Source organism: Pieris napi, chromosome 3, assembly GCF_905475465.1.
Source record: "Pieris napi chromosome 3, ilPieNapi1.2, whole genome shotgun sequence".
Classification (NCBI taxonomy): Eukaryota; Metazoa; Arthropoda; class Insecta; order Lepidoptera; family Pieridae; genus Pieris; species Pieris napi.
In genome coordinates, this window is record NC_062236.1 from 12,554,859 (window position 1) to 12,582,191 (window position 27,333).

General features: G+C 34.1%; 1 protein-coding gene and 1 non-coding gene across 2 annotated transcripts in view; one reads left to right on the top strand and one right to left on the bottom strand.

Annotated features, from left to right (window-relative positions):
* Window positions 1–4,134: 4,134 nt before the first annotated feature.
* The window catches only part of LOC125063412 (fizzy-related protein homolog), a 69,177-nt gene continuing 45,978 nt past the window's right edge, over window positions 4,135–27,333 (bottom strand). The window contains exons 3-10 of the mRNA XM_047669842.1: window positions 18,423–18,533; window positions 17,899–18,021; window positions 11,606–11,740; window positions 10,114–10,228; window positions 7,836–7,957; window positions 5,717–5,885; window positions 5,088–5,197; window positions 4,135–4,667 (exon numbers count right to left, since the gene is read on the bottom strand). Coding sequence (XP_047525798.1) covers window positions 4,491–4,667; window positions 5,088–5,197; window positions 5,717–5,885; window positions 7,836–7,957; window positions 10,114–10,228; window positions 11,606–11,740; window positions 17,899–18,021; window positions 18,423–18,533 — 1,062 coding nt within the window. The 3' untranslated portion in view covers window positions 4,135–4,490. The remainder of the gene's footprint in view (window positions 4,668–5,087; window positions 5,198–5,716; window positions 5,886–7,835; window positions 7,958–10,113; window positions 10,229–11,605; window positions 11,741–17,898; window positions 18,022–18,422; window positions 18,534–27,333) is intronic.
* On the top strand, window positions 17,674–17,747 carry Trnai-aau. Its single transcript has one exon. It is a non-coding gene; the product is annotated as a tRNA-Ile (tRNA).

Genomic DNA, 27,333 nt, shown 5'->3' on the forward strand with positions numbered 1-27,333 from the left:
TTTCCTTCACCGTTCGAGCGAATGTTAAATGCGCACATAAAAAGAAAGTCCACTGGTGCACAGCCGGGGATCGAACCTACGACCTCAGGGATGAGAGTCGCACGCTGAAGCCACTAGACCAACACTGCTCTGTAACAGTTAACATTAGGTAAGTTACTAATATGTAATAGTTAAAAATTAGAAACGTAAACCAAATGATAGCAATCATCGCAAACTTGAAGCCAAAATGAGCCCTTTAGTTTCCCAGACTCGTAAATTGTAATATCACATTCTCGTTTCCGATAATGTCCAAAAAGGTCGACTACACTTATATTAAAGTGTCTCTTACATTTAAGAACCCTTAAATAAGCCAATTTAAGTTGTTGTAAGCGTCGCAACCCTACCTAAACTTAATCATATTTTATGTAATAGCTCATATTTTAAACGATTAAAGCCAGTTGACAACTAGCTTCAAACAAACAGTTTAATTTAACATACATTTGAACATCCCACCGAACTTCACTCACTTAAGTTACTGTACTGTTTCCTGTCAATTACGATTTATGACTAGCTGCCATCTATTGAGGCGAATATTAAAATTCTACCTGCGTTGTACAAATTCATAAATTAGGTTCGGAATTAAAGCGTTCCGTGGCGTAACAATAGGATGGCAGGGCTGGCAAAGGGCTGGACTGGATATTATGTTCTATGGATGCATTCTCCAATACCATCTGAAGTCTCCAATACCCATTGGGCTAGCGGGGACTACAGACCATGCTCTCTCGCCTAGGAGAGGAGGACTATGGCCTTTGGTAGGACATATACGTGTATACGTAATTGAGTACGCTGAAAATCTCGAAGTTTATTAAAACTAAACTGAGTACAACGTGATGATTTTTACTGATAGGGCCCCATCAAAAGAATTTGCCACGGGCCCCAGATGGTATAGTTACGCCACTGAAAGCGTTAATATACTTAAGTAAGTAAACAATATCTTTAATTGTATATAAAATGTATTAATATACAAGTCATTTATTCCACAGGGACAAAAGTACATTACATAACCAAATATATTTCGTTCCTTAATTTTTCAAACAAATTCCCGTAACTCAATTTGTGTTGACTTTTGTGTGTTGTGTTGGATACAGCGCTCTCAGCTACCAATCGTGCGTTTAAACTCCGGATGTGTACGGTGAGGTCTCTGCATCTTCCACCGCATTTACCATAGTGTTGAGGAGTTGTTCGGGATTAATACCTGCAGCTGAGTTTCATCATCGGACGTCAAGGTAGAATACAAAATACCATCCGTATCACCTCGCCGACCGTCGTTCCACAACTGAGCGTTGCTTAAGGCAAGTTAAATATTGCAGTATCTACGATTGCAAAGCGATCGTTCCGGCAATACGGCAAGGACACTAAACATTCATCGGACATACTAAAAGAATTTGGCAATATATCCCGCACTAAAAATAGTGCCGAGTATTGCATAGCCGCAAATCCTGGGAGGCTGGTAGCATCAATTCATTCGTGAAAAAAATGGCCCATTTAGTAGCCCCTCTGAAAGTCAACGCACTTGCGAGCCTTCTGGCAATGTGAGTGTCCATTGGCAGCGGTATCACTTAACATCAGGTGAACCTACTATTACATAAAAAAAACAAAAGTAGAGTGAATATAGGGCTATTTCTTTAATACCAAAAATTTACGTGTCCGGCACCAAAGACTGACAACGTAAGTACTTGCGTATAAGATATTTATAATTGACACAGATGCAATCAAAGGCCACAAATGGATTGGTACCATCATTTATTTTAACTTAACAGGATCGGAAATACTCGAACTAATAGTATATTAGTAGTATACCCGTCATGGCCCTTTCAGTGAAAACCAAAACTCAACAAACCTTTGTCCATTATAAATTGATATTTTATTCAAATGTCAAACGAAAGAAAATACTCTAATTAAGATCCTGTCAATTACCACTACTTGCAGTGATTAACTTTTCTTACTATAGAAAATAAGACTTTGCTTCATCTTAAAATAAGTAAAACGGGGTCAGGAAATAACGCACTCGTTTAAAATAAAAGATTTTTTAAATCACACAATTTAATCTAGAATACAGATTACATATACTTACATTGTTAATTATCTATATCAGTCTATCTTAGTGCATGAATATATTATTTTCTTCTATAAATATATCTCTATGAACGGGACTAACCGTCATTCATTTACATAAATACAAGCGTGCACATATTAATTTGTTATTTTTTTTTATTTGCGGTCGTTAAACGAAAAGATTTTATGCCTTGAATCGAGTGTCCAATTTCAACGTCAAAATGACATTAGGGAAACGTCAAATTGACAGAAACTGTTGAAGTATTGACATTTGAGTTATCAATACTTTTAGCGGAAAACATGAATAGTCCAAAGGTAGAAGAAAGAAGATAGAGTGACAAATATAAAAAAAAAGGTTATATTTATAGTCGAGACCGTAACAGAACATAAACAGCTACGAACTATATCAACTCCGGGCAAAAATTGACAAAAATGACTCCAATAGTGTTGTACACCAAAACACACAATTTTAATATTTGGTTTCGACCATACCACTACAAATGCGGTTGCAACGGCCTATCAATACATTCAAACGGCTCATGCAACCGCGCTTAATCTAAATTGCACAAATCCAATCAGACTACTCATCTAGTAGGAAAAAAAACAACCAAAACCTTGGGGTACCTCGATGTTGCTCTTGGCGGGAAAACCGGTGGATAAACGTCTCTATGAATAATAGAAAATCTACGTACGTAGTGAATTTTAATTAAATATAGCTGTGTTTAGCAAAAAGGCCACATACGCTTGTTTTTTAATGAAATATGTGGCCTTTTTGGTGTTATCTATAACTTGACAATTGACACCCACACGGTGACAATTGTCAACATTGGCAATTGACAGTTAATTTGAGGGGATATAGGAATGTCAAATAGCTTCTATTGCATGGATTCCTTTATTCGTGGAAGCCATTAGACATTCCTATTGATCAAAAACCAATTACGGCCGCTTTCAATACACAATCTCAATCCAATTTTCACTACTAGAGATTGATATTTCAATCCAATTCTCATAAAATACTCTTCAATAACCGATCGTTTTTGTTAAATATTGTATTCGACAGATCGTATTTTGACATTTATCAATATAAATTCGTGAAAATCTGGATTGGATTAATTTAAGATCCGGTATAGAAAGCGGACGTTAAAAAATGTACCGGAAAGAGACAAAAAATCTTCCTCCCACCTAGAGCAGATCCTAATATAAGCCTAATTACCGAATAAATACGCAGTTAAATTAATTTGTTAAATATTTAAATTTGCCAGAATTTCTTGAGATCAATAGAGGTACCTTTAGAACCTTAAAACTAACTTAACTATGCGCAAGTGATTTTAATTTTTAAGTTATTTACAGGTACTTATTATGTACTAAGACTAATCGGTGTTTTATTACAATCAAATTAATTTAAACTAGACTTCATAAATTTACTTCAAACCCTATATTTGGTCCAGATCATTATCGAACTCGATCCAGACAAAACTGATCATAATAATATATTTTTGCGAATGTAATTTTAATATTGAAAAAGTCAAAACCGTAATTTAAAAAATATTCAAAACGATATATAGATACAAAACTCATTAATATACAAATTACCCAAATGTGTGTAAACATTTACTAAACTTTGATGTGTGCTAAATAAGAATTGTTCTCCTCAAAATATGAAAGAGACAGAAATAATCCGTCTAAAGTAATATTAAACTGGTAACACTTGATTGCGATTTTATTGTATAAAGTATTTTTTTTTATAGACCAGGGCAGAAGGCTCACCTGCTAAGTGATACCGCCGCCCATGGACACTCAATTAAAGAGACTCGCGAGTCTGTTGCCGCCCTTTTAAAAGTTGGTACGTTCTTTTATTGAAGGATAAATACAATTAAGTAAATTATTGTATTAATAATTATGATTAGTTCATACTTTCTATCATTATTTATATCATTATATTATTATTTAGCACACATCCATCCAATTTATACAAACATTAAATATGAAATACACAAATGATTGTATACATATTCCAAAGAATTTCTTTAAACATTTTTCGAAGACAAATTGTCGCTATCTCTATCTAAGTATACTTTATAAAGAGAGAGCGCGATAGTCTTCTAAATAAACAATATAAAAGTTATACAACTAAATACATCTAAAACATGATCACAATCCAAAGTAATTTGGCAAATTGTCTATGCGGAATGGCAACACTATTCAAAGAACACTTTTATACTTGCACACACTTTATAAATTGTGTCTCTTTACTTTATTGAAATATATAAATGAAAACTTTCCGAGTTTTACACCACACATACGAAAACCAACCACACACCAATCCTAATTAACCTAAAAACCACAATCTACCACCAAAATTTCCCAATAAATCGGCAATGTCATTCTGGCAACACTTATCTCAGAGCCGTGTAGAGGTTTAAAACGCTCTTATTTTCTTTATGTGAAGGTGTTTTGGAGAAAACGTTCCAGAATCTGAGTGTTTCGTCTCCTGCGCCGGTCACGATCGCCTCACCATCCGGGGACAAGGCCAGGTAAAGCACTCTATATGAGTGACCGGTTAGCTTTGCGACCTGAAAATTAATTTATTTATCATTCAATAAGGTGAAACAATATTCATAAACAGTAGAAGATATTAAACTTATAAGTTGTCGTTAACACATACCACTTAATAATTTTATTTTTAATTATGTTTGTGTACTCTATGAATTCGACTAAAAGACTTGTATCCATATCATGTAATATAAAAAAAAATTGATTGCCAGGATTGACACAGAGTGTTACTAGAGTTTTAAATATCTATACATTTCTATATAAGATAAAAAAGACCTCAAGTAAAATCTACTACTAGTACTTGAATCTTTGCACTCATATTTACAAATAAAGTATTTAATAGGATTTTAAATATACAAAAAAAAACAAGAATAAAATATAAGTCTGCCCTATTAAATACAATATGTAATCTATATAATAATTGTTATATTAATATTTACCTGCGTTAGCGAAGGATACTTCCAAACAAGTATTTGGTTCTGCGAATATCCGTGTGTTGAGACCAGTTCGCTCGAGTGTTTAGACCACGCGAGGTTGCAAACTTGGGAGCCTGGAATTATTACAATTAATTTTGATTAGAATTATGATTAAATAATTATGTTTGACGACATTCCATTAAAACAAAACAGTGACTTATGACTTTGACGTGTTATTTTTTTATTTATGTTTTAATTCGGAGGTGGACCAGACTTCTGTGCCTGACACAAGACGATTTCTGGGTCAAAGGCCTCCCCGCGATGTATTCTTCAGTAAGAGCAAGTTTTAATGTGCAAACCAAATAATAACAGCGATTCGAATACACGATCTCAGGGAGAAAAGCTCAATACACCAGACCAACATCGTTTTATATTTGGGATAAAAAAAATTTATTTACTACGATCGGTAATCTTGTAAATAATGCACTATACAAAATTGCTGTCTTTTATATTTTTTTAAATTCTTTTAGACTTCATATGACAGAAAAAAATCCTATTACACTTATATAAAGTATAAAATTAGTTTAGCATTTGTTTTCACATAAACACTATTTCGCTATTCATAAATCAAATTAGTTATTTTAAATACTAACCGGTATCCACACATTGCATAGGCTGAGAAGTCAGCGTATTCCAGAAACGTATGCAGCGATCTGCCGTTCCTCCGCCCGAGGCCAAAAGGCCGTGCTGGTGCGGAGACCAGGCGATTGCCTTCACCGCTGCTACATGGGCCGAATATGTTTGCACTGGCGATGGGGAATGCTGGAATAATAATATGCTGGAGTTAAGTTCGGTGACGATTGTTGGAGGGATGTTCAAATAAATGAAACACTTTCTTTGAAGCTTTCTTTCAAATTGTCATAAAATTAGGGGTAGTGAATTATAGTGGTAGCGCCGCTAGACTAACACAAAACTAACTTGACTCATTTAAGGATTCTTAAATGTAAGTGTCATTTCTGTTACCTATAAAGAATATAAATATAGTCGACATTATCGAAAACGAGAATGTTATACAGTCGACTCTCGATTATTTGAAATTAATCAAGAGTTCAAAATAACAAGTGTTTGAATAACCACGAGGGGGAGGGGCGACTGAAGGAAATAAGAATTTGATCAAAATTTGTTACTTATTATTTCTTTATTCTTATTATGTATTAACAATTATTATAACAATTATTCACAAATTTTTATTTCGAAAAGAAATCTGTAATCTTTTTTTGAGTGAGTGACTCATTTATATGTAAACAATTGACAAGTCTGTGCATGTATGTTAACAAACGACAGGTATGTGCATGATAAACGTTTCAAATTATAGAGAGTAGGGAAGACCGGATTTCAAATTATCGCATGTTGGCGAGCAAGATAATACTTATTCAACTTCAAATTACCGAAGGGACCAATTATCATTGATTTTATTCAATTTATCGAGTATTTTTCAAGGGACCGGATTCAAATTAACGAGTGTCAAATTATCGAGAGTCGACTGTATTACTATTTATGAGTGTATGAAGGGCACATTTATTGCTAAACTGACGTATTACATTTGGTTTGCGCTTCTAATTAATAACTAAATAAAAATAAATTAATAAAAATATATATAATATGTAACTTAACTAATGTTAGATTAATGATTAAAACACCGGTGGGTATAGGTCTTTAAACAAACTTTCTACAAAAGGGAAACTAATTTTTTATTTGCAATTGTTGTAATGGAAGGTTTTTATGAAGCAAATTACTAGATTAGATTATTATTTGAATCCGCATTACATTGTTAGTATGGCTAAAAAGGTATCAATAACACACAATAAGGAAATGAAATTTTAACACTATTACTAGATGGCGCTACGTACAACTATTTTCGTAAATAAAACTTTATCAACACAAAGAATGCATAATTAATTTCTATATCAAATATTTCCTAACAAATTCACACAAAATGTGAGATAGGAAGTGTTTATCAGCTCACACCGCAAGTTGTCATACATTGTGTACACCGCAAAACCACATTATCGCACAAACAAAAAATCTACTGACATCAAATTAAAAAATCCGGGAAACGAATCGTCTCCTTTTAATAATTCACGCGAGTTGATTATGAGTAAAGGCCGAATTACATTATCTTAGTGTTTAGGAGAGTGCTTTAGGATAGTACTTAAGTTGAAACATGTAAACGCATGTAATGCTTTAGTAAACGCTACTTGCTTTAGTACGGTTCTACTTGACTTTCAAGTTGAATCAAAATAGAATCTATTGTTCCATAACTACAGTTAGTATTTTGCGTAAACGTTCACTCGCAACGCACTAAAGCACTAAAGAACATGCCTTTCAAGTTGTACTAAAGCACTCTCCTAAACACTAAGATAATGTAAATCTGCCTTAAAGGGCACAACAAAATAGCACTTAAAATTATTTTTATTATTAACACTAATAATACATTTTATTTAATTTAATTAAAAATTTAATTGTCACGATGACAGACTAAAGTGTCTAAAGCAGACAGCACGAACTAATTGACAGTTCAGACTACTATAGTTTTAATTTTAGTTTAAGATCTGTATATTAAGTTGAGCTCCGCTTGACCGTCATGTCAACTTTAAAAAGAAAAAATGGTTTGGTACGAACTTACATTTAAGTGTCAGAATATGGGACAAATAATTGTAACCACTGCCGTTTTCGAGGGCAAAATTATTTCTAATAAATAATAAAACTTACCATAGACCAAACAAAGAGTTTGTTGTCGTTGCCACCGGAAGCGAGCAACTGTCCATCAGGAGACCACTTTAATCCACACACCTCTTGTCTATGCCCTTGTAGTATACGTGATGATGTTGAGTCTGAAAGAAACGACAAATCCGTCAATAAATGTTACCTATGAACTCTAAGCATGTGAATTGTTGTACTATAAATTTTACTTAGTTGAGAATGATTATGCTATATACAGAAATCCCCCCAATAACGTGGAAGACCCGCACCGCGTTATAGGAAATCGCGTTGTAAAAATAAGGAACGATTTTAATCAAGTTTTTTGGTTTAATTTTATAACAGTGCAAAGGTACGCAAAACTAATTATGGACTAGACAAATCATAAATTTCACACTACCGAATGGAACGTTATATCGGGTACGTACATCGCGTTATAGGGTACTGTAAATGCATAATATGTTAGAGTGATAAGGACCAAATATTCAATAGTCTCTTGACGTACGAAGATGATATAATTTTAGTCTACAGGACATATGTAACCGCATATAAATATAGAAATAATTAACTTAAAGATAATGGTACAATTAGGAAACTTTAAACTTAATAACATGTAAACATATTTCTTACTTACAACATAAGTATCTAGTAATGGTTTAGAATGATGGAAGAAAATTTATTTAGCCATTACTATAAATAAATATATAAAATACCTAAAATTTTTGTTACCAAAGCTAATCCACTTATTAATCAAACTACATATTATAAAAATACTAGCTGACCCGGCAAGCGTAGTTTTGCCATGTATATTATTTCTAGGAAACATTTTTTTTACTTCAATGAAAATAACTATCTACTATAATAAAAAATAGGGGTTGACGGTAGAGGGGTGACAATTAAGGGTTGTATGTATTTTTGAATGCTGTATCATAAAAAAATTAAAACAAAAAGTTTTGTCTAAAAAATAAAAATTTAGGGGTGGGAACCCTTAACATTTAGGGGGATGAAAAATAGATGTTGTCAGATTCTCAGACTTACTGAATATGCATAAAAAAATTCATAAGAAACGGTTGAGCCGTTTCGGATGAGTATGGGAACGAACAACAACACACGAGAATTTGATATATTAGATTGAATAATTAGATTCGCATCGACATCTGATAAAAAGCCATCATAAAGCTAAAACTGCTGGAATTTAATAATCAGTTATTCTTGAAAAAAAATATTGGTTGTTTGTAAAGTAGGTTTACGATCGAGATGTTTACGTGATAACGTCTTATTGGTGATATAAGTTTTTGGGAAGTAAGGAATTAATGAAGATAACAATTTTTTTTCAAATTTTAAATTACATCTATCGTTTTATTCACACTTTTGATGATAAATTTCGGGTGTAAAATGACAAGTTTACTTATTCGACTATGATAAGCCCCATCCACACGCTTGACAATCAATGGCAAACAGCCAACAGCAAACAGCAAACACGGACGTGTGGATGGGTGTTTGTCGTTGTTTGCCTGTTTGTGTTTGTGTTGGGCAGTGTTCGGCATCGGTGTCGGTTTATCTTGCCAGATCAAAGGATGTTTGGCAAACAGTTTGCTACGTATCCACACGTTTGGCAGCGATCAGTATGCGCGCGAGCTTGCGGGAGGCGGACGTATTTACTTGCTACACTTTTTCGTTGGCGCGCAAAGCGTAAAAAATTTCTGATTGGTCAGCACCTACGATTCTGACATTTTTAAGTAACTTTTAAGTAAAATTAAAAAAACACGGCAAATTAAAGCTCAAATAATAGGTCTAAAGCAGTACCTTGTACGCTTTCTATGTATTTTAATCATCCACCATCGTCTTTTTTCTTTAACTTTCTCTTGCTTTCATTTATAATAAAAATATGTCAACCCGAAAGTAATAGCTGCCACAAGCTCGTCGTCCGCCATGTTTGCCGATTCGGAATGTTATGAACGTTCGCCAAGCATGTGGATGGCTGTTTGTGTTGGGTGATTGTGGTTGGTGTTTGGGACTTCGTTTGCTGTTTGCGGTGTTTGTGACAAACAGCCAGCGTGTGGATGCCCCAATATACATTTTTCTTCAAACATTCACGGAATGACTGGCAGCGCTCGAGATGAGACGGGAGATCGGTTCGTCTCTCTCTCGGTATACCTGCGATAGCGCTCGTGAGGTTTTGGTGTGACACAAGTTTCTGAACATGTCACCCGACTAAAACGATTTTAAAGACGTTATCACGTCAAAATCAACGCATGGAAGTCGAGGAACAGCTAGTGGATATACTCACTGGGTGCCCGCGTGTCTCGCTGTCTGATGTGTCGGTCCCGAGAGCCGGAACTTAGCGTGTCGCCGTTCCATGCCAGAGCGCCCACGCGAGCCACGTGTCCTTGAAGATTTGATACCTGAAAACAAAGCGTATAGTTTGAAGAACTTTTGCACCAAGAGCACAAAGCTTGAGCAGTGTTGGCCTAGTGGCTTCAGCGTACGTCTCTCATCCCTGAGGTCGTAGGAACGATTTCCGGCTGTGCACCAATGAACTTTCTATGTGCGCATTTAACATTCACTTGAACGGTGAGGAAAACAGACATGTCTTAGACCCAAAATGTCGAAGGCGTGTGTCAGGCACTGGATCACCTACTTGTCTGTTAGATTGAAAAATGATCATGAAACAGATTTAGAAATCTGAGGCCCAGACAGAAAAATCAGTAGCGCTACAACCTCTTTAGGGTTGGGGTCCCTTTTGTAAAACGTTACGATGCGGGGCGGGGATTGAATAACGCGTTATTGATAATATTATTTTCGACTTTCCAGTACTTTACACCACATAATGGTAACTTTTAGGTATAACTATGCTTGGGTACAGAAAAACGTTACGGCTCGTTACATGGGGGGGGGAGAGTCAATATCTCCAAAAATTGCGTGACGTAATACTTGAACGCTCCCTAAAGAAGTTGTAGCGCCACTGATTTATTTATTTTGTACGAAAAGTCTTTTCCAACAGGACATGGGGACGGACTTTCCACTTTTTAATGCCAGTTATATTTTCCATTCAGTGCAGACATTCTCCAAGTTTACCCATTAGTTTAATTCAGAAAGGCTGAAGAAATCGTCTACTAACCCAAACATTACTTCATCCAGCGCTAACCACGACATTAGACCACGATACAAATAAAATAAATCAGCAATCAGTTCGTCATATTAACAACCTGAATTTATTGACGTAACATTTTGACAAGTTCACTGAACTACATAATTTAATAATACCAGTAAACGTCGCGTTGCATTGTCTATGTTTACGCAAAACTGGTTCCAATCTAGTTTTGAATTTTGATCGAATGCAATAAAACTATATTAATTATATCACACCTGTTTTGCTAAGTGGCTGTATATGAACACCTCAAAAACTAATAAAAAGATTTACTTGTTTAAAAAAATTCAAATTGAAAAAATAAGTTGTTCACTTGTTGCTTTTATTATTTTCAATATGATTTTAATTTCACAACTGGCAGTAAACGTGAGTTGAATTTTTTAAACGTTTATAAATATTCTAAATATCGATTAATGATTAAATAGTATATACCCAGTAAATTAAATTTTAAAAATAGAATTTCTATAAGCTTATTCGCCCGTCTCACTCTCTCTCAATCGGTCCCAATGGCTCGCTCCCTTTTCTTGGACAAAAACGCTGCACATCTTCGTGACGTTTATTAAAAATTTTACCCTCATGCGCCTAAAGAAGTTTAACTTCAAAAATACTTGAGAATGTTATGCAAGCTTACCTCTTTATTGACAGCCACATCCCATACACTGATGTGACCTTTCTGTGTGCCAACAGCCACGTGGTGGCCTCGCTCGCTCCATGCCACAGATGTTACGGTGTTGCCATCTGACGAATAATCGCAAAGTCGAGTTACCTGGAATATTATACAATTATTAGTATAGATGAAACTAATCGGGTTTAAACGCGCCGTTTCGAGTTCCTTTCAGCAGTCGTCTGTAATTTTTGTTTATGTCATTTAAGTTTCGTCTACCCTCTCGATACCCCAGGCATCCCATTACTCCATTTGTCCCTCCTTTCCGTAGAACTACCAGATCGCAAGTAAAGGGCGTAGTAGAGCGGGCAAGAAGAACTGGCAAAAAAACTCTCCGCCACTCTTTTTAACCGCTAAGTTTTAAGTCATACAAATTGTTTGAACTGGAGCGAATCAATCCCAAGGATTAGGATCATTTAAATAATCGTCTAATATAAAAAGCTTTATTGATTAATTTACGTTTAACGAGAGTTTTCTTCTCTCTAATTTCCCTTGAGAGTTTGTTGTAAAAACGAATACAATTTCCATATAAGGAGTGGTTTATCTTCTGGAGCCTGGTTGGTCGTATGCTTAGATAAAATAAGTATTTATGCAGATAAATACATCAAGCCGCCCTAAGTAATATTTCACGAAAGCCCAAAACGCGTGGGCCGATTCTAAAACAATGTGTCAGCGACGCTGCGTTTCTCTAGTCCAATAAATATAAAAACCAGATTTGCGATGCCGTTTGCAGTTCAAACTGTTATGTCTAGACAGTAAACAAAGTATTATTAACAAAATACCTAATTAGTACAGGTATAGCTCAGATATCGTCTCTTCGCGTAATTTTTTTTTTAAATTTGTATCGTATACCGTTACCCTTCTACCCGTTGGAAATTTTATTGATATTTAGGCATATTTGGCCTTGTGCAGCAGTATGAGCAGTGTTGACCTAGTGGCTTGAGCTTGTGACTCTCATCCTTGAGGTCGTAGGTTCAATCCCCAGTATACCAATGGACTTTCATTCTATATGCGCATTTAACATTCCGTTGAACGGTAAAGGAAAACATCGTGAGGCTTGCCTTAGACCCTAAAAGTCGATCACCTACTTGCCTATTAGATTGATAAATGATCATGAACAGATACAGACATCTGAGGCCAGACCTAAAAAGGTTGTAGCGCCACTGATTTTTTTAGACATATTTATTTCTGTCAACTACGTCTTTTGATATAATAATAACGATCCCGTGACGATAAATGGGCCTTTAGCTTCAGATTGCAACCGCTTCTTAGATCATTTTTATTGCCTTCTGAATGACTCATGTCGTACATTTTTGGATTGTGGTGATTAAGTGTTAAATGCGCACATAGAAAGTCCATTGGTGCAGCTGGGGACTGACCCTACGACCTCAGGGATGGGAGAAGACAGTAGGCCAACACTGCTTTTTTTATACAATACAATACATTTTTGGATTACGAAAGTGTATTTTCTATGTAACTACACTATGTAACTTACATTATGTACGTAAGTCACGTACATATTTTGCCTGCAGTGAACTGTATGTAGAAAGTAAAAAATCATTAATAACCTGTATCGCTTAGTAATCAATACTAAAAACACATCATTTAATTACTAAAAGCAATTAATGAATATTTTCTTTAAATTATCAAGTACGACGCTAGCTTCCTACCTCTTCAAATACTAGAGTCATCAAACCTTTAGTCCCGCCCTATGGGATATAGAAAATACATTAAATAGACAGTACATGCCGACTGATTTAAACTTATAGCATATGCAAAGCTTTATTCAATGCAGAGATAGTCTATAGCCTAGACCATAACTTATAGATCTTGTTCGGTAGCCTATTCCCTCTGATATGTGTGGAGGTGGACGAGTTTACTGTGGGTAGTTAGATGCAGGCCGCTGAACTTCAAAGCGTAGGAGCCAGTTATTTATAGTTTAACTTAAGTTTTTCCCTAAAAGTACTTTAGTTTAGTGCGTAGAAAAGGTGAAGTCGATTTTATATTTTAATACAGATACACAAAGGTTTGAGACAAGACATCTCTTGGTGTTGAAAAGTTATCAGTAACAACAACGTTATTTTAGATAGATTTATATTTGCGAGTAGATAGCAAACATTTTGTCATAACCACCCGATTTCAAACCAGTGTAATATTGCTTAGAGCGCATTAACCTGCATCATGAGCACACCCCACATACACACCCTCATTCACACACCATCACACAATACAGCCTATATGTATTTAAGAATTTTTAAATGTTAGAATATTTGCGTATATATTATTGATTTATATATAATTTATGATAGCTGTATGAGTACGAAATATATACGTTAAAATCGTACTAATTTAAGTGCTTTCGTAGATAATTCGCGAATAAATGGGTTTTAGAGACAGAACAGTCACTGCAACTATCGAGTCAAGAAGTCAAGTCAAATCATTAATTACAATTAGGCCTATTAATTTAGAAAAATTAATCAGAAAACTCTCTTTTCATCGCAACGTTAACACAGTTTGACAAAAAAACCGCATAGTGTCTAGTCTTATATTACGTTGACGAAGTCACAGAAATAAAGATTAGTTTTTTTTTAAATATATATTTTATAATATATAAATCAACCTTTCGTCGAATGTAATTATCTGAACTCAAATAAATCCATCAGATTATAATCTTGTTGAAGTGATTCGAAGTCGCTTTGAATAAAATTTATACGATCGCAAATGTCGTTATTTATGACTAAATTTTGACTTATTATTTTGTTTAGATTTTACAATTTAACAAAAGCAAGACAAGCGACAAGTTTTAAGAAGAAATTCTACTTTTGATTTAATAAAATTATCTTCACATATAAAGAAGAAATTCTACTTTTGTTTTAATAAAATTATCTTCACGTATAATTATCAAATCAATGTCATACAAAAAAAATTAAAAACTATTTTAAAAGAGTAAGCATGGAGTTTCTTGCCCATTCTATACCATATTCATACCTTTTGGAAGGGGCAACTACAGCAATTGTTTTAATATTTTTAATTTGTAATTTTGACTTTCAAAGGTGCCTTTTTAATAGGCCTAATTGAAATAAATGATTTAACTTTAATAGTATAATTCATCAAAAACTGAATGCGTCCTACTTTAATTGTGTGTTAACAAAATCGTGTTTATAAGTAACTGAGACGCTCCTAGACTAAAATGAATATTTATATCGTTGCATAAGTTATAATTCTATCTCGTTATAGGCGCAACATCTAAGCTAATTAAATAGCTTAGATTCAGCAGGATGTAACTTATATGCCACATGGAACATGATTTCTAGTAAGGAAGATGTAATCTCAAAAGTCAATAATACATACTATACACGTAAGAATTTCTTTATATTAAGAGAACATTCGTCGCACAAAATACTTTATATAGGACTAGCTAAGTTTATATATTACTAGCTGACCCGGCAAACGTTTGTTTTGCCATGTATAATATTGTATATTTCTAGGGAAAAAAAAAATATTTCAAAAAAATAACTATCTACAGTAATAAAAAATAGGGGTTGATCGTAGAGGGGTGAAAATTAGGAGTGAACATTTTTGTATGCTGCATCATAAAAAAATAAAACAAAAACAATTTTTTTGGGGTGGACACCCCTTATCACTTAGGGTGTTGAAAGATAGTAGCCGATTCTCAGACATACTGCATATGAATATAACATTTCAAACTACATAATTGTTTTTTGTTGTATATAACTTCTGTTAGCTGAATTACGAAATAATTTTTTTTACGCATTCCAGTTTCTTCAATATGCCTAACTGATAATTGTACACATGAAAATGAATTCATTGGGCCACAGCCAAGAATCAAAGACCTCATAGTTGAGAGATGCACTCGTAACTCAACATGACGACAAATCATTCAAAAGGCAAACACAAAGCATAAAGTGTCACTTGGTCTATTTAAATAACTAAAGGATTTATTATTAGCATTTGAACTGAGGTCGAAATGCATAGACACAGGCCGTGATACGGCGTGGTCATTGCCCCTAATCAGGAATGCAGGTTGGCACAGGAAATTCTCATAATATTATTAACCTTGCAAGTTTTTTGACAGTCTGACCTATCTGACGTCACGTGTCTCCAAACGCACACACACACATCAATATTTATTTTATTAAATAACGGGAGTTTCTATATCTATGGATAATAAAAATATCATATATGACTTAATAAACTTTATACAAAATAGAAAATGTAAGGCAGTAATAAAAAAAATTGATTTTGGGCCTGGGCCTTAGATTTCTGTATCTTTTTCATGATAATTTGTAAATCTGGTAGGCAAGTTGGTGATCAGCCTCCTGTGCCTGATACACGCCGTCGTCTTTTTTCCTTCATCGTTCGAGCTAATGTTAAACGCGCACATAGACATAAAGTCCATTGGTGCACAGCCGGGGATCGAACCTACGACCTCGCACCCTGAAGCCAATAGGAGAACACTGCTCTTATAATCTCTCATATCTCTCTTATAATCTCACCAACATCATAAGACAGTAATGTCCTATACATATATTAATATACATAAGAATGTCTCAAACACTGCTGAAGCGATTAAGATGAAATTTCGACGACTAACTTGGGCATACACCTAAGAGGATATATTAATTAATTCCAGAACCAGTGCTAATAACTGATATTTTTGAAGTCTCAAACACAAAAAAGGGGTTATAAATATACAAAGAGCAATTTGGCACTAAACCAACAAGTTATTATAAATAACACTAATTAAATTAATACTATGCGCCGGAGTCGAAATTACATAACAGATTGTAAAACACGATTGTGGCAAAAAACGGGTCTCATGTTTGAGAGGGCTTTGTCCTGCATTATCATTGCACCGACTAGTTTTTGGGGATCACTTAAATTTAAATCTAATCTCTTGAATTCATATCTGATGCTGACCAGGTAATACTAGTCTACCCAAGTCTATCTTGCGTGTTGTTCCCACGAGAATGTAAGTGCGTGCTCCTATTTCACCATGCCTCCTGCTGATAGAGGACAAGTCTTTGTTTTTAATTTATTTTATTATCAATTACTTAAGATGTCATGTGGAACATGGTGTAATGGTTGCAGCTACTTACAAACGTTGTGTAAAAAAAAATGAGTGATGTGGTGAACTTTAATATAATAATAAAAAATCTTTATTAATAAATTAGTATTATCATTTAAAGATCGTAAGTATTTATCGTAACCACGGTATTTTTTTCATATATCACTACTATGTTTTTGACATCACAATTGGCGGTGGGATGTATCACTAACTTCTGTAATTCGAGAGGTACCAGAAAAGTCTGATAAAAAAACTTTTTTTTTAAATATACGGGGACGCAAGATCCGCCCACACTATTATAGCCATTTTATTTCAATTGCGAATTAGAAGTTTATTTACGGAACCACTTAAATACAGATTTGCCTTGAGACAGCATAATCCGAACAAAAAACTCATGCACGGCTCTAGTCTAAAACTAGACGAATTTTATTGCTTTTTATAAATGCTAAATATTCCACGCTTTTATAGTAAAATATTCACATTCGATTTATCGTAATTTCAACTCGTAGATTCTATGCGCTACCGTCCGTTATTATCTTAAAACGACTGGTTTGTTATAAAAACGAGGCAACTTTGTAGCACCAAAAAGTAGAGAAATGTACAGTACCCCGTATAACACGGAGATTTCTCATGTTATATTTCTTGTCAAGGCTATAATTGGTTTTTAGTTTTTACGTGCCTTTTCAATTGTGTTATAAAATTAAACTAAACAACTTTATTTATTAATTAATTTTACTAGTTTTCAATTGAAAAAAAAAAAACAGTATACTGAATACTCCTACAACGCGATTTCCTATAACACGGTTCGGGTCTACCGCGTTATACGGTAAATGCTGTGTAATAGTGAACGCATTTCTTTCAAGAAAGATATATATGTGTATAACAACGATTCGTTGCTATGAGGTTTTAGTTTCAACAGGTCGGTAATTTCGAAACTGCTTGCAATGGCCCATTAGCTCAGTTGGTTAGAGCGTCGTGCTAATAACGCGAAGGTCGCGGGTTCGATCCCCTCATGGGCCAATAACTTTTTTATTTTTAAACATATATGTAGAGCATTTTTAATGCTCAAACAAGTTAGTAATGGAATAGAAAATAAGTTATATTGGTTTAATTTTTCTAAGCTCCAAGAACTACCTTCATTTTCTTAATTGAATTTTGACAATAGACTTACTTGGCTAGTACACGCACTCCAAAGATAGACGCAGCTACCCAAGCCGACGCTGAGAACATTCTGCCCTGACCAGTCAACCAGATTTAGGTAGAAGTCATCTTGAAGATCTGGAGCATCTAGTACCTAAAAAGAACAGATTTATAGTATATCGATAAACTAAGCCTATATAAACCAATATAAAAACTAAAAGCGTCTTATTACACTTGCCTTACAGTGATCCTATAACGCGGTCCGGGTCTACCGCGTTGTAGGAATATTCTCGTAACACCGTTTTTTAATAAAATTATTTAGTTTAATATTATAAAACAATTGAAACAAGTGCAAAGGTACACAGAGAAATCCCCGCGTTATATGGGGTCCTAAATCGCGTTATTACGGATTACTGTACTATTTAAAACAGGCTAATAGAAGAATTTTTAAACCCACATTCTAACTGAAGTGATTACAATAGCTAGTCCCTGCACATCTCCTGTGCCTGATTATATTTCAAAGGCAAACGCTGACCTTGGCTGATAAATACTTACTTTGAAAGGTATCCGAGAGATCTTTCTAGTCGCTTTCCGTGGGGACCGAAGCAACTTCTGTGATTTTGCAGACACCGGCGATAGGCTGTATGGAGATGGGTCGATATTCTCCTGAAATTAAAAGAAGAAAATAAATTCATGTATTCCCAATATATAAAAGCCTTAAGCTATAAATAAAAATATATCAGTGGCGCTACAACCTTTTTAGGTCTGGGCCTCAGATTTCTGTTTCATGATCATTTGTTAATCAAGGTGATCAGTCTTGTGCCTGACACACGCCGTCGACTTTTTGGCTCTAAGGCAAGTTTTCTCACTAAGCTTTCCTTCACCGTTTGAGCGAATGTTAAACGCGCATAGACAGAAAGTCCATTAGTTCACAGCCAGGGATTGAACCTACGACTTCAGACATGAGAGTCGCACGCTGCAGGCACTATGCCAACAATGCTCTCAAAATAGTTTTTTGTAGCAATAAATTTACATAATAGTGCATAAATTCTACAAAAACGTGTTTATTTTAAATTATAAGCAGTTTTAGCCCATTTACTAAATAAATTTATAAAAAAATAAAATCCCGTTACCCGGAGACATTTATGCGTCAAATTACAAACATTTTTGTTTCAACGGGAATCAAACCCTAACGCATTGATTAAGTTCGTGACAGAATTTTTCTAAACCCAGACATATCATTAATCGAAAAAAATAAATATTTCATTAAAATTTTTACGATTAAGTTTTATTGCAACATGTTCTAGAATTGCTAATTAAACAAGAAAATTATTACTATCAGGATAAACGTATGCAAAAAGCGTGCCGTTTTATTGGCAAGTCAATCAACGGCAGACGAGCAAGAATAAAGAATAAATCAATTACGATAGTGAATTTAAAAGTTTTTTTTGTATAAAATTATTAATCATATGCCATATAGGATAATATTTATAATTTATTAAAACCTCGACACTATTCACGTTACAGTACATATAGAAATAGTGTGTAAAAAAAATGGCTTGATTTGAGAACTGGCAGTAAATATAAAATTAGAAGCATTAATATGTATGTATGTTCTTTACTGACGAGTCATAAGTGTTCATTATCTACATGATTAAAGGATTTTTACTTTACTTTACTTTAGACTTTAGAATTATTTCTCAGAATCACTGTTATTGTGTCTGCTCCACGACTTGTGATTTATTTCAAATAAATAACTAAAAACTAAAATATATTATTAAAAGAGTCCCTTTAGGCAAGGTTCCGAAGATATTAGCAGCGTTTCCCTTTTTTTTTATTGTTTTTTGTGTTATTAATTAAATAATTAGTATATTATTTGAATATTCATAATTAAGATATTGTTAATATTACTCCAATTGTGTACTGATTTACATTAATTAGTAGTTGCGTCTTGGGACGCCCGACAGAAGTGATAACTTAAACCAATCTAACGTAACGTTCCGAGCATCATCTTCTGCTTCATTCATCATCATCAGCACTGTCCAAAATACGGCTAACGCTGCGGTGTGAGAGTGAGAGAGGAGGAGCCTGCCTACCGTTATACGTGATAGAAAGTAACGTAACCGTAACGCGTTACGAAACGGTTTACCCACACAAAAGATTTTCTACGAAAAACCTTTCCGTTCTGTCTCTTTTTATCACAGCATAAACACAACTAGCCGGAAAGTGACGAAATCTTTATATATATAATTCTTCTGTGAGTGTGTATGTCACTGAACTTCTCTCAAACGACTGGACCGATTTTGATGAAATTTTTGTGTGTGTTCAAGGGGATCTGGGAATGGTTTAGATTCACAAATCAGCCCGCCAGATGGCGCTGCAGTCGGTACTTTCATACTTTGCTTTACTAATCGCTTGAAATATCATGCAGGACAACGTCTGTCGGGTCCACTAGTATTATATATAGCAGTTTAATGTAATTGTTATGAATGAAGACCGTCTTAACTCTTCTATAAATTCTTTTTGTTTATCTTAATATGTATATATATTTCTTGTGTGCGTGTGTATGTGACTGAACTCCTCCTAAACGACTGGACCAATTTTGATGAATTTTTTTGTGTGTCTTCAAGGGGATCTGGGAATGGTTTAGATTCACAAATCAGCCCGCCAGATGTTAAGGGAAGTCCACCCCTAAATTTTTATTTTTATTTTTTAGACAAAACTTTTAATTTCTATTTTTTTATGATACAGCATTAAAAAATACATACAACCCCTAATTTTCACCCCTCTATGATCAACCCCTATTTTTTTATTATAAATGATATACATGGCAAAACGACGTTTGCCGGATCAGCTAGTATGTATAGAAAAATTTACGAATGAAATTCGGTTCCTATACACAACTGATGAATTGTATTTAGAGACTGGGGTATATAACAATACCTATACAACTCCAAATCAACCTTGCTGACACTGAAGGACAATCATTTCACAGAATCCCGTCCCATCACAATTAATAAAAATAACAAAAGCTTGATTATTAGTGTTAAATATATTTAATTCATAAAGTACAGAATAAAAAGACAAATGACCCCCTCTGGTGATTACGAAAAGGCTAATAGTGCAAAAAGTTTTGACAAATTGATTTTGAAAAGCTCTCGGCTATTTGTATGGCTCACTGCCACTTACGCAACAAGGTCATAAAAGACGCCTCAAAACATATTTTCAAAATTCTAAATTTGAACTTTAATACTACAAATGTAATTTATAAAAAAATATATAAATAAATCGGTGGCGCTACAACCTCTTTAGGTCTTGGCCTCAGATTTCTGAATCTGTTTCATAATCATTTTTTAAATCTAATAGGCAAGTAGGTGATCAGCCTCCAGTACCTGACACACGCCGTCGACTTTTTGGGTCTAAGGCATGTCGGTTTCCTCACGATGTTTTCCTTCGCCGTTCGAGCAAATGTTAAATGCACACATAGAAAGAAAGTCCATTGTAACAAGTAACTTTTAGGTATGAAGAGTCACTAGGTGGTCACGAAACGTTTCATGGGGGGGGGGGTTCAATAATCTCCAAAAATTGCGTGACGTAATACTTGAACGCTCCCCAAGCCGTGCTTATCATTGAAATACTTTATATAAAACCTCAAAACTAATTAAAACTTTAAGGTCACATTGTAATTGGGGCTTCAGAGGTACGAATGGGTAAAACGTGTATAATACCTGAAGCGTAACGCGTCCTTGACAGGTTCGCATACATTGTCTTTTTTATCACGGACAAAAACTTGAGAGAAATAAATATATTCAAGGCGGTGATTTGGTATTTTAGTTAACCAAAAGGCAGATGAAGGCATTTCAATACAGACACGAGCTTCAGCATGACTACGATGAAAAAAAGAATAATAATCTCTGTATATATAACATTTTCGTGTCACAATGTTCGTTCCCATACTCCTCCGAAACGGCTAGACCGATTCTTATGAATGTTTTTATGCATATTCAGTAAGTCTGAGAATCGGCTACTATCTATATTTCAAACGCCTAAATAATTTTTTTTATTTTTCAGACAATTTTTTTTGTTTTTATTTTTTTATGATTTGTTAATTAAAATCTTATGACTTGAACTCTGAGGTTTACTTGGCCCACTTGTAGGACTACCAATGGACTTTCTGTCTATGTATTATATATTCTCTGTACGCATTTAACAATTGTTTGTACAGAGAATGAAAACATTGTGAGGAAACCGGCATGGCATAGACCCCAGGACAGAAGACTGATCACCGACTTTAAAAAAAAACAAATCTGAGCCCCTAACCATATCATTTAAATTTGGAACATCAGTACCTACAGCTACCATTGCAAGAACTACTACATTGCAAGAACTACTACATTGCAAGGACTACTTCAACAATTGCATTGATAACAGTAATTAGTTCTCTTATTAAACTAACTATTAAATTTGTGAGATTATATATAGGAAGAGAAAAAAAATCCACAAATATATACATATATGTCTATAAAAGTCGTATAAGTTCATTATAAATTAATAGAATAAATATGTATTTCAAACATCTAAAAAGTCACTTCTAGCATCATTCATTTATATATATGAACGAGACTTTTTTAGACGTACTTTTTTTAAGTCATACAATGCGTGTTGTAACATCGATGCATGCCTGCACTTTTGTTTTACTACTTTTATTTTTGAAATGATTTCATAACAAGATGTACAATGTACATTACTAACCTACTCCAAAATTTTCACTAAGCGAATGTAATTCTTTGAGAAATAAAATATCTTTGAACCGATTAGCACAGTCTGTAAGTACGACCTAAGTCAAAGCACGCTTTATATTCCGCTTAGTGCAAAAACTGCACATTTCGTGTACCTACCTGCGGTTTAATGGCCATGAACCTGAATATTCTAATCTAGATACACATTCGTGGGATTGTGGGCTTATACCATTTCGGATTAATATGAGCCATAGAATTTACGAGCGTGGGTGATGTTGAAAGGCAATATAAGGTCATGATGCGGAATAATTACGAATTTATATATAGTAAAGTCATACGTTATTAAGTTTAATTTTATAACAACGGAATTGAAACCGGCGCAAAGGTACGCAAAACTAATTATGTACTCGACAAATAATATAATATAATAATAAATTTCAAACTACAATATAACTATAATAATTTAGATTTTTTGAATAAATTACGATTACGACTAATCAAATACAGTGGAAATATTGGATTATTCTTTTACCTAATCAATTGGTTTTGTTAGTAAAAAATACATTCAATACTTTATAATTTAGGTTTAGATCTGTACTTGTTCCCCTAACAATTTGAAATCAATTTTCCTTTAGTTTTTATAAATCAGTGTGCCGAGAGCGTTGGCAAGCTTTTAGTTATAAAAAGCGAAAAACGAAAAACGAACCACTATTATTAACCAAATATAACATCTCGTTATTATAGCATATTATTGTGATACTGTTGTATGTTTTGTACACCAATGGAACAGCCAGTACCAGTCATTTATTATTTTAGGCAAGTAGGTGAGAAACAATTAATGCCAGCGTCCAAACTACAACATAAGACATTTTATTTTTATTTTTTATAGAACAGGGGGCAAACGGGCAGGAGGCTCAACTGATGTTAAGTGATACCGCCGCCCATCGACATTCTCAATGCCAGAGGGCTCGCGAGTGCGTTGCCGGCCTTTCGAGGATTGGTACATTCCCTGTATCTCTATCATCCTCTCTTCTATCATCCTTTAGTTATAATATACGAGGACAACCTCCGACATAAGTCATCAAAAACTGCTCATAACAATACATTGTAATTAATTAAATTTGATAGGTATAAACATTATTTATCAGACTTAAAAAAACATTTAAATGTGTTAATAAACAGCGGTTACATTAATAAACCGTCTTATTCAAATTTAAGAGGATTCAGGATTCCAGGGCGACACCCACATCGAACATAACACGAAACAAACATGGTTCAAGCGCACACACAATAAATATCATTGATAAAAGAAATGTTTTTATTGTAGTACTGTGTTATCCTACACCGTTATAACGGACCAAAGCATCCAATCTCTTTGTCATCAACGCACACATTTGATATTTCAATCCTTTGCAATCGAATGATGTTCGACGTATTTATTACCAAACTCACAGTAAGATATATCACAGCTACTTAAAACGCTTCATGTAAATAAAATGGCAACCCTGTTAAAAGCATAGTAGACATATAATATGAAAACGAAATCATATGGAATTGAATGATAAGTTTAACTTGCTAGTTTAATTTTGTAAGCTAAGACACAGTATATCATTCAAATCCACATATATAAACATTGCTTTTTTTTGACGTTCAATATAAACGTACATTGTGTTACCTACATGAATAAATGATTTTTGACTTTGACTTGACTTTGCTACGGATAGAAGAATAGAACAGAACGAGAACGAAGAAAGGAAAACTTTCTTCCTCCACTTGTAAACTTTCCCAGTTACACGTCCAACATTTGTATTGAATTGATAAGCTTGATAGATATTGATAAGCTTTCAAGCGATTCCCATAATATAAATATTTTAATTTGGGCTTTCTACTCTAAACATTCTCCCCTCCCCCTCACATTTCCCCTCCGAAACTCCCTATAGACAAGTCCTTTCATGACACCAAGGTGAAATGAAAAAATCTCTACTGTCCATTTCTCTTACTACGTATACGCGATAACTAGAAAGTGAATTTCATCTATGAACGAGAGCGAGTCGAGATTGAAAGTGCATCAAAGTGTTTAATTTATGAACGCTCCGCCCAAAGTCATCGACTTACTGAACAGGTCGAATGCATATATGTTACGTAAGAAATTAGCCTGAAGAAACTGCAACTGGTTTGGATACGCGATATTTGCAACGATAACACGTGTCAGTTATGATTTTTTGCACGAAAATATGTTGTTCAGTCCAACTGATCTTATCTATGTAATACGTGAAAAGATCTGCGATGATTTGGCGTTGTGTATGAAATTTGTTCGACGTCTGATATACAAATTTAAAAAGTAATTGTTGCGCTTAAACGGATAAAAACATTTCTGATATAATCTTGTGCTACAACACTGTATGTACCTGTACCTGTCTTGGGGATTCTGGAATTTCTATAATACGCAACAAGGGTAAAATTTTTACGCATACGTTACGAAGATGTGCAGCGTTTATGTCGAAGAAAAGGGAGAGAGCGATCGATTGAGAGTGAGTGAGAAGGGCGAATTACCTTAGAGAAATTGTATTTTTAAAATTTTGTAAAGAGAATTTATGAAATATTAGTATTTTATATTTTATGCAAAAAAATTGAAATCTCAAATGCCGAATTGTAAATTAAGTGCCACTTGTTTTTATTTTATTTTTTTTTTAATCATTTTCCGACACTTTTTATATTTTAATGACAAATAAATACATTAAATTCCTAACATATCTTCCATTTCCTCTCCCTCTAAATCTCGTAAATTTAAGATTTGTATAAATATGAACAAGACTTAAAAATTAGTTTGCCAAAGAAATTTCGCTTCTGACATGTGTACTTTGTACGCACGTCAGATGACCGTCACGTGATTTTAGTATAGGGCGTGCAATAGAGCCCAAAAAGGGCAATAATCGCCGCCTCCACCCATTTTTAGTGGGTAAACAAACAACTAGAGGTCGTATCTCTCAGGGAAGACCCCCACCGGAAATCGATTCCACAGTCACCAGTTCACAAAAGAAAGAGTCTTGTCATACATCGGGTAATAAATAGTTGAAGCACAGTTGCGTTAAAACCCAAGATTTCAGGAATAGGAAACGTTTTATTTCCCTGCTCTGAAACCCCCATTACCCTAAATTCCAACTAACCAAATTCAGTAAATGATTACGGGTTAGCAAACAGTTACTTTGTTAGCAAAATTATAAACAATTTAGTCTCCTAATGCCGATTTGATTACACTTTTTGCACACAATAATTTCGGTAACAATTTAAACAATCACAAAGAAAATTGCTGCCGTTACTCATCTAGTATTCGTATATTAAAACACATTTAAGTTTAGGAATTGCCAAAAAAACTGCAGTCAAATGACGAAGACTTTTATTACCGTGGGAACATAACTAGCAAATATAACCCAAACTCAAAATGAGGATTTGTTAATACTGATTTAGTTATAAAGTTTGAGGTATCCTTTAAACAAAACATACTTTTTACAATTCATATATTTGCTGTAGAATGATAACCTCGTATGTCTAGAGAATCAAACATTACAGGAAACGATTGTTTTTTTTATTTTCGTCAATGTCCGTTAAAATATTATTATGTGCTTTTGTCCATTATTACGTGACTTATGTAACTTATTTATTAATAACATAAATAAGTTCTTACTTCATGATTGTACCAGTTAAATGACAAGAGTCTAAGAATAACAATATTTGGTTTTTTGACATACGAGGTTATCATTCTACAGTGACGACATGGTCTACTTAGCTTTTGTTAATATGTACATTTTATTGTCAGTCTGAATAGTGATTAAGGTTGCTCACGGCAACGCTTACAAAACCCACGATCAAATTGTAATTATTCCACAAAATGGCGGCGTAACAAATTTTAAGTGCGATCTGTGGTTGCGGTGACGATATACCAATTGGCCATTTCCTCTAGATACAAAAGCTCCATTCGTTGTAAATAGACAAAAACTCCCACACAATAGATCGCACAATGCTTCTATTATTATAGATTCAGTAACATTGATGCAATATCCTGTAATACTATTAATAATAGTATCACTTGTGACGTGTATCTCATTCGTATATACATTATACATATTAAGTTTCTCATGTAAATAAATACATTCTTTTGGTAATGAGAAAATAAGTTCTTTAAACATTAAACATTACTTGTAATATTTTGTATATATATCGCTAAATCAAACTGATTTAAAGCTAGTATTTAGTCCAGATCATGTGTAGATCGCCGGTATGTCTAAAGAATCTCCGACGAAGTATCGGATACAGAAGACTTAAAAAAATAATGAGAAGTGTGTCTGCACCATACCCCGGATTACTAAAGATCATAAAACACTTAGTTAGACGATGTCAACAATGTATTTATATACATTAATTTGCATGTACTTAATCAATAGGAAACATGTAGTAGGGATTGAAATTCACTCTTTTAAATCTAATATTGGATCGGACATATTGCATCTTCAGAAATCGATAATATTTTACATAAATAGAATAGTTGCGTCTCCGATGCCAATCTTGTAACCGTTTAATAGTTCTTGCTGTCGATAAATCCGCCGACAGACAGAATAAATTAAAATGAATTTCCATTTCGCATTCTAAACTATCCCGAGTACGTTAAACTTGCTAGCGTTCTAAAAAACTTTATTCTCAAATAAAAACTGTCACGACTGCAATGTACG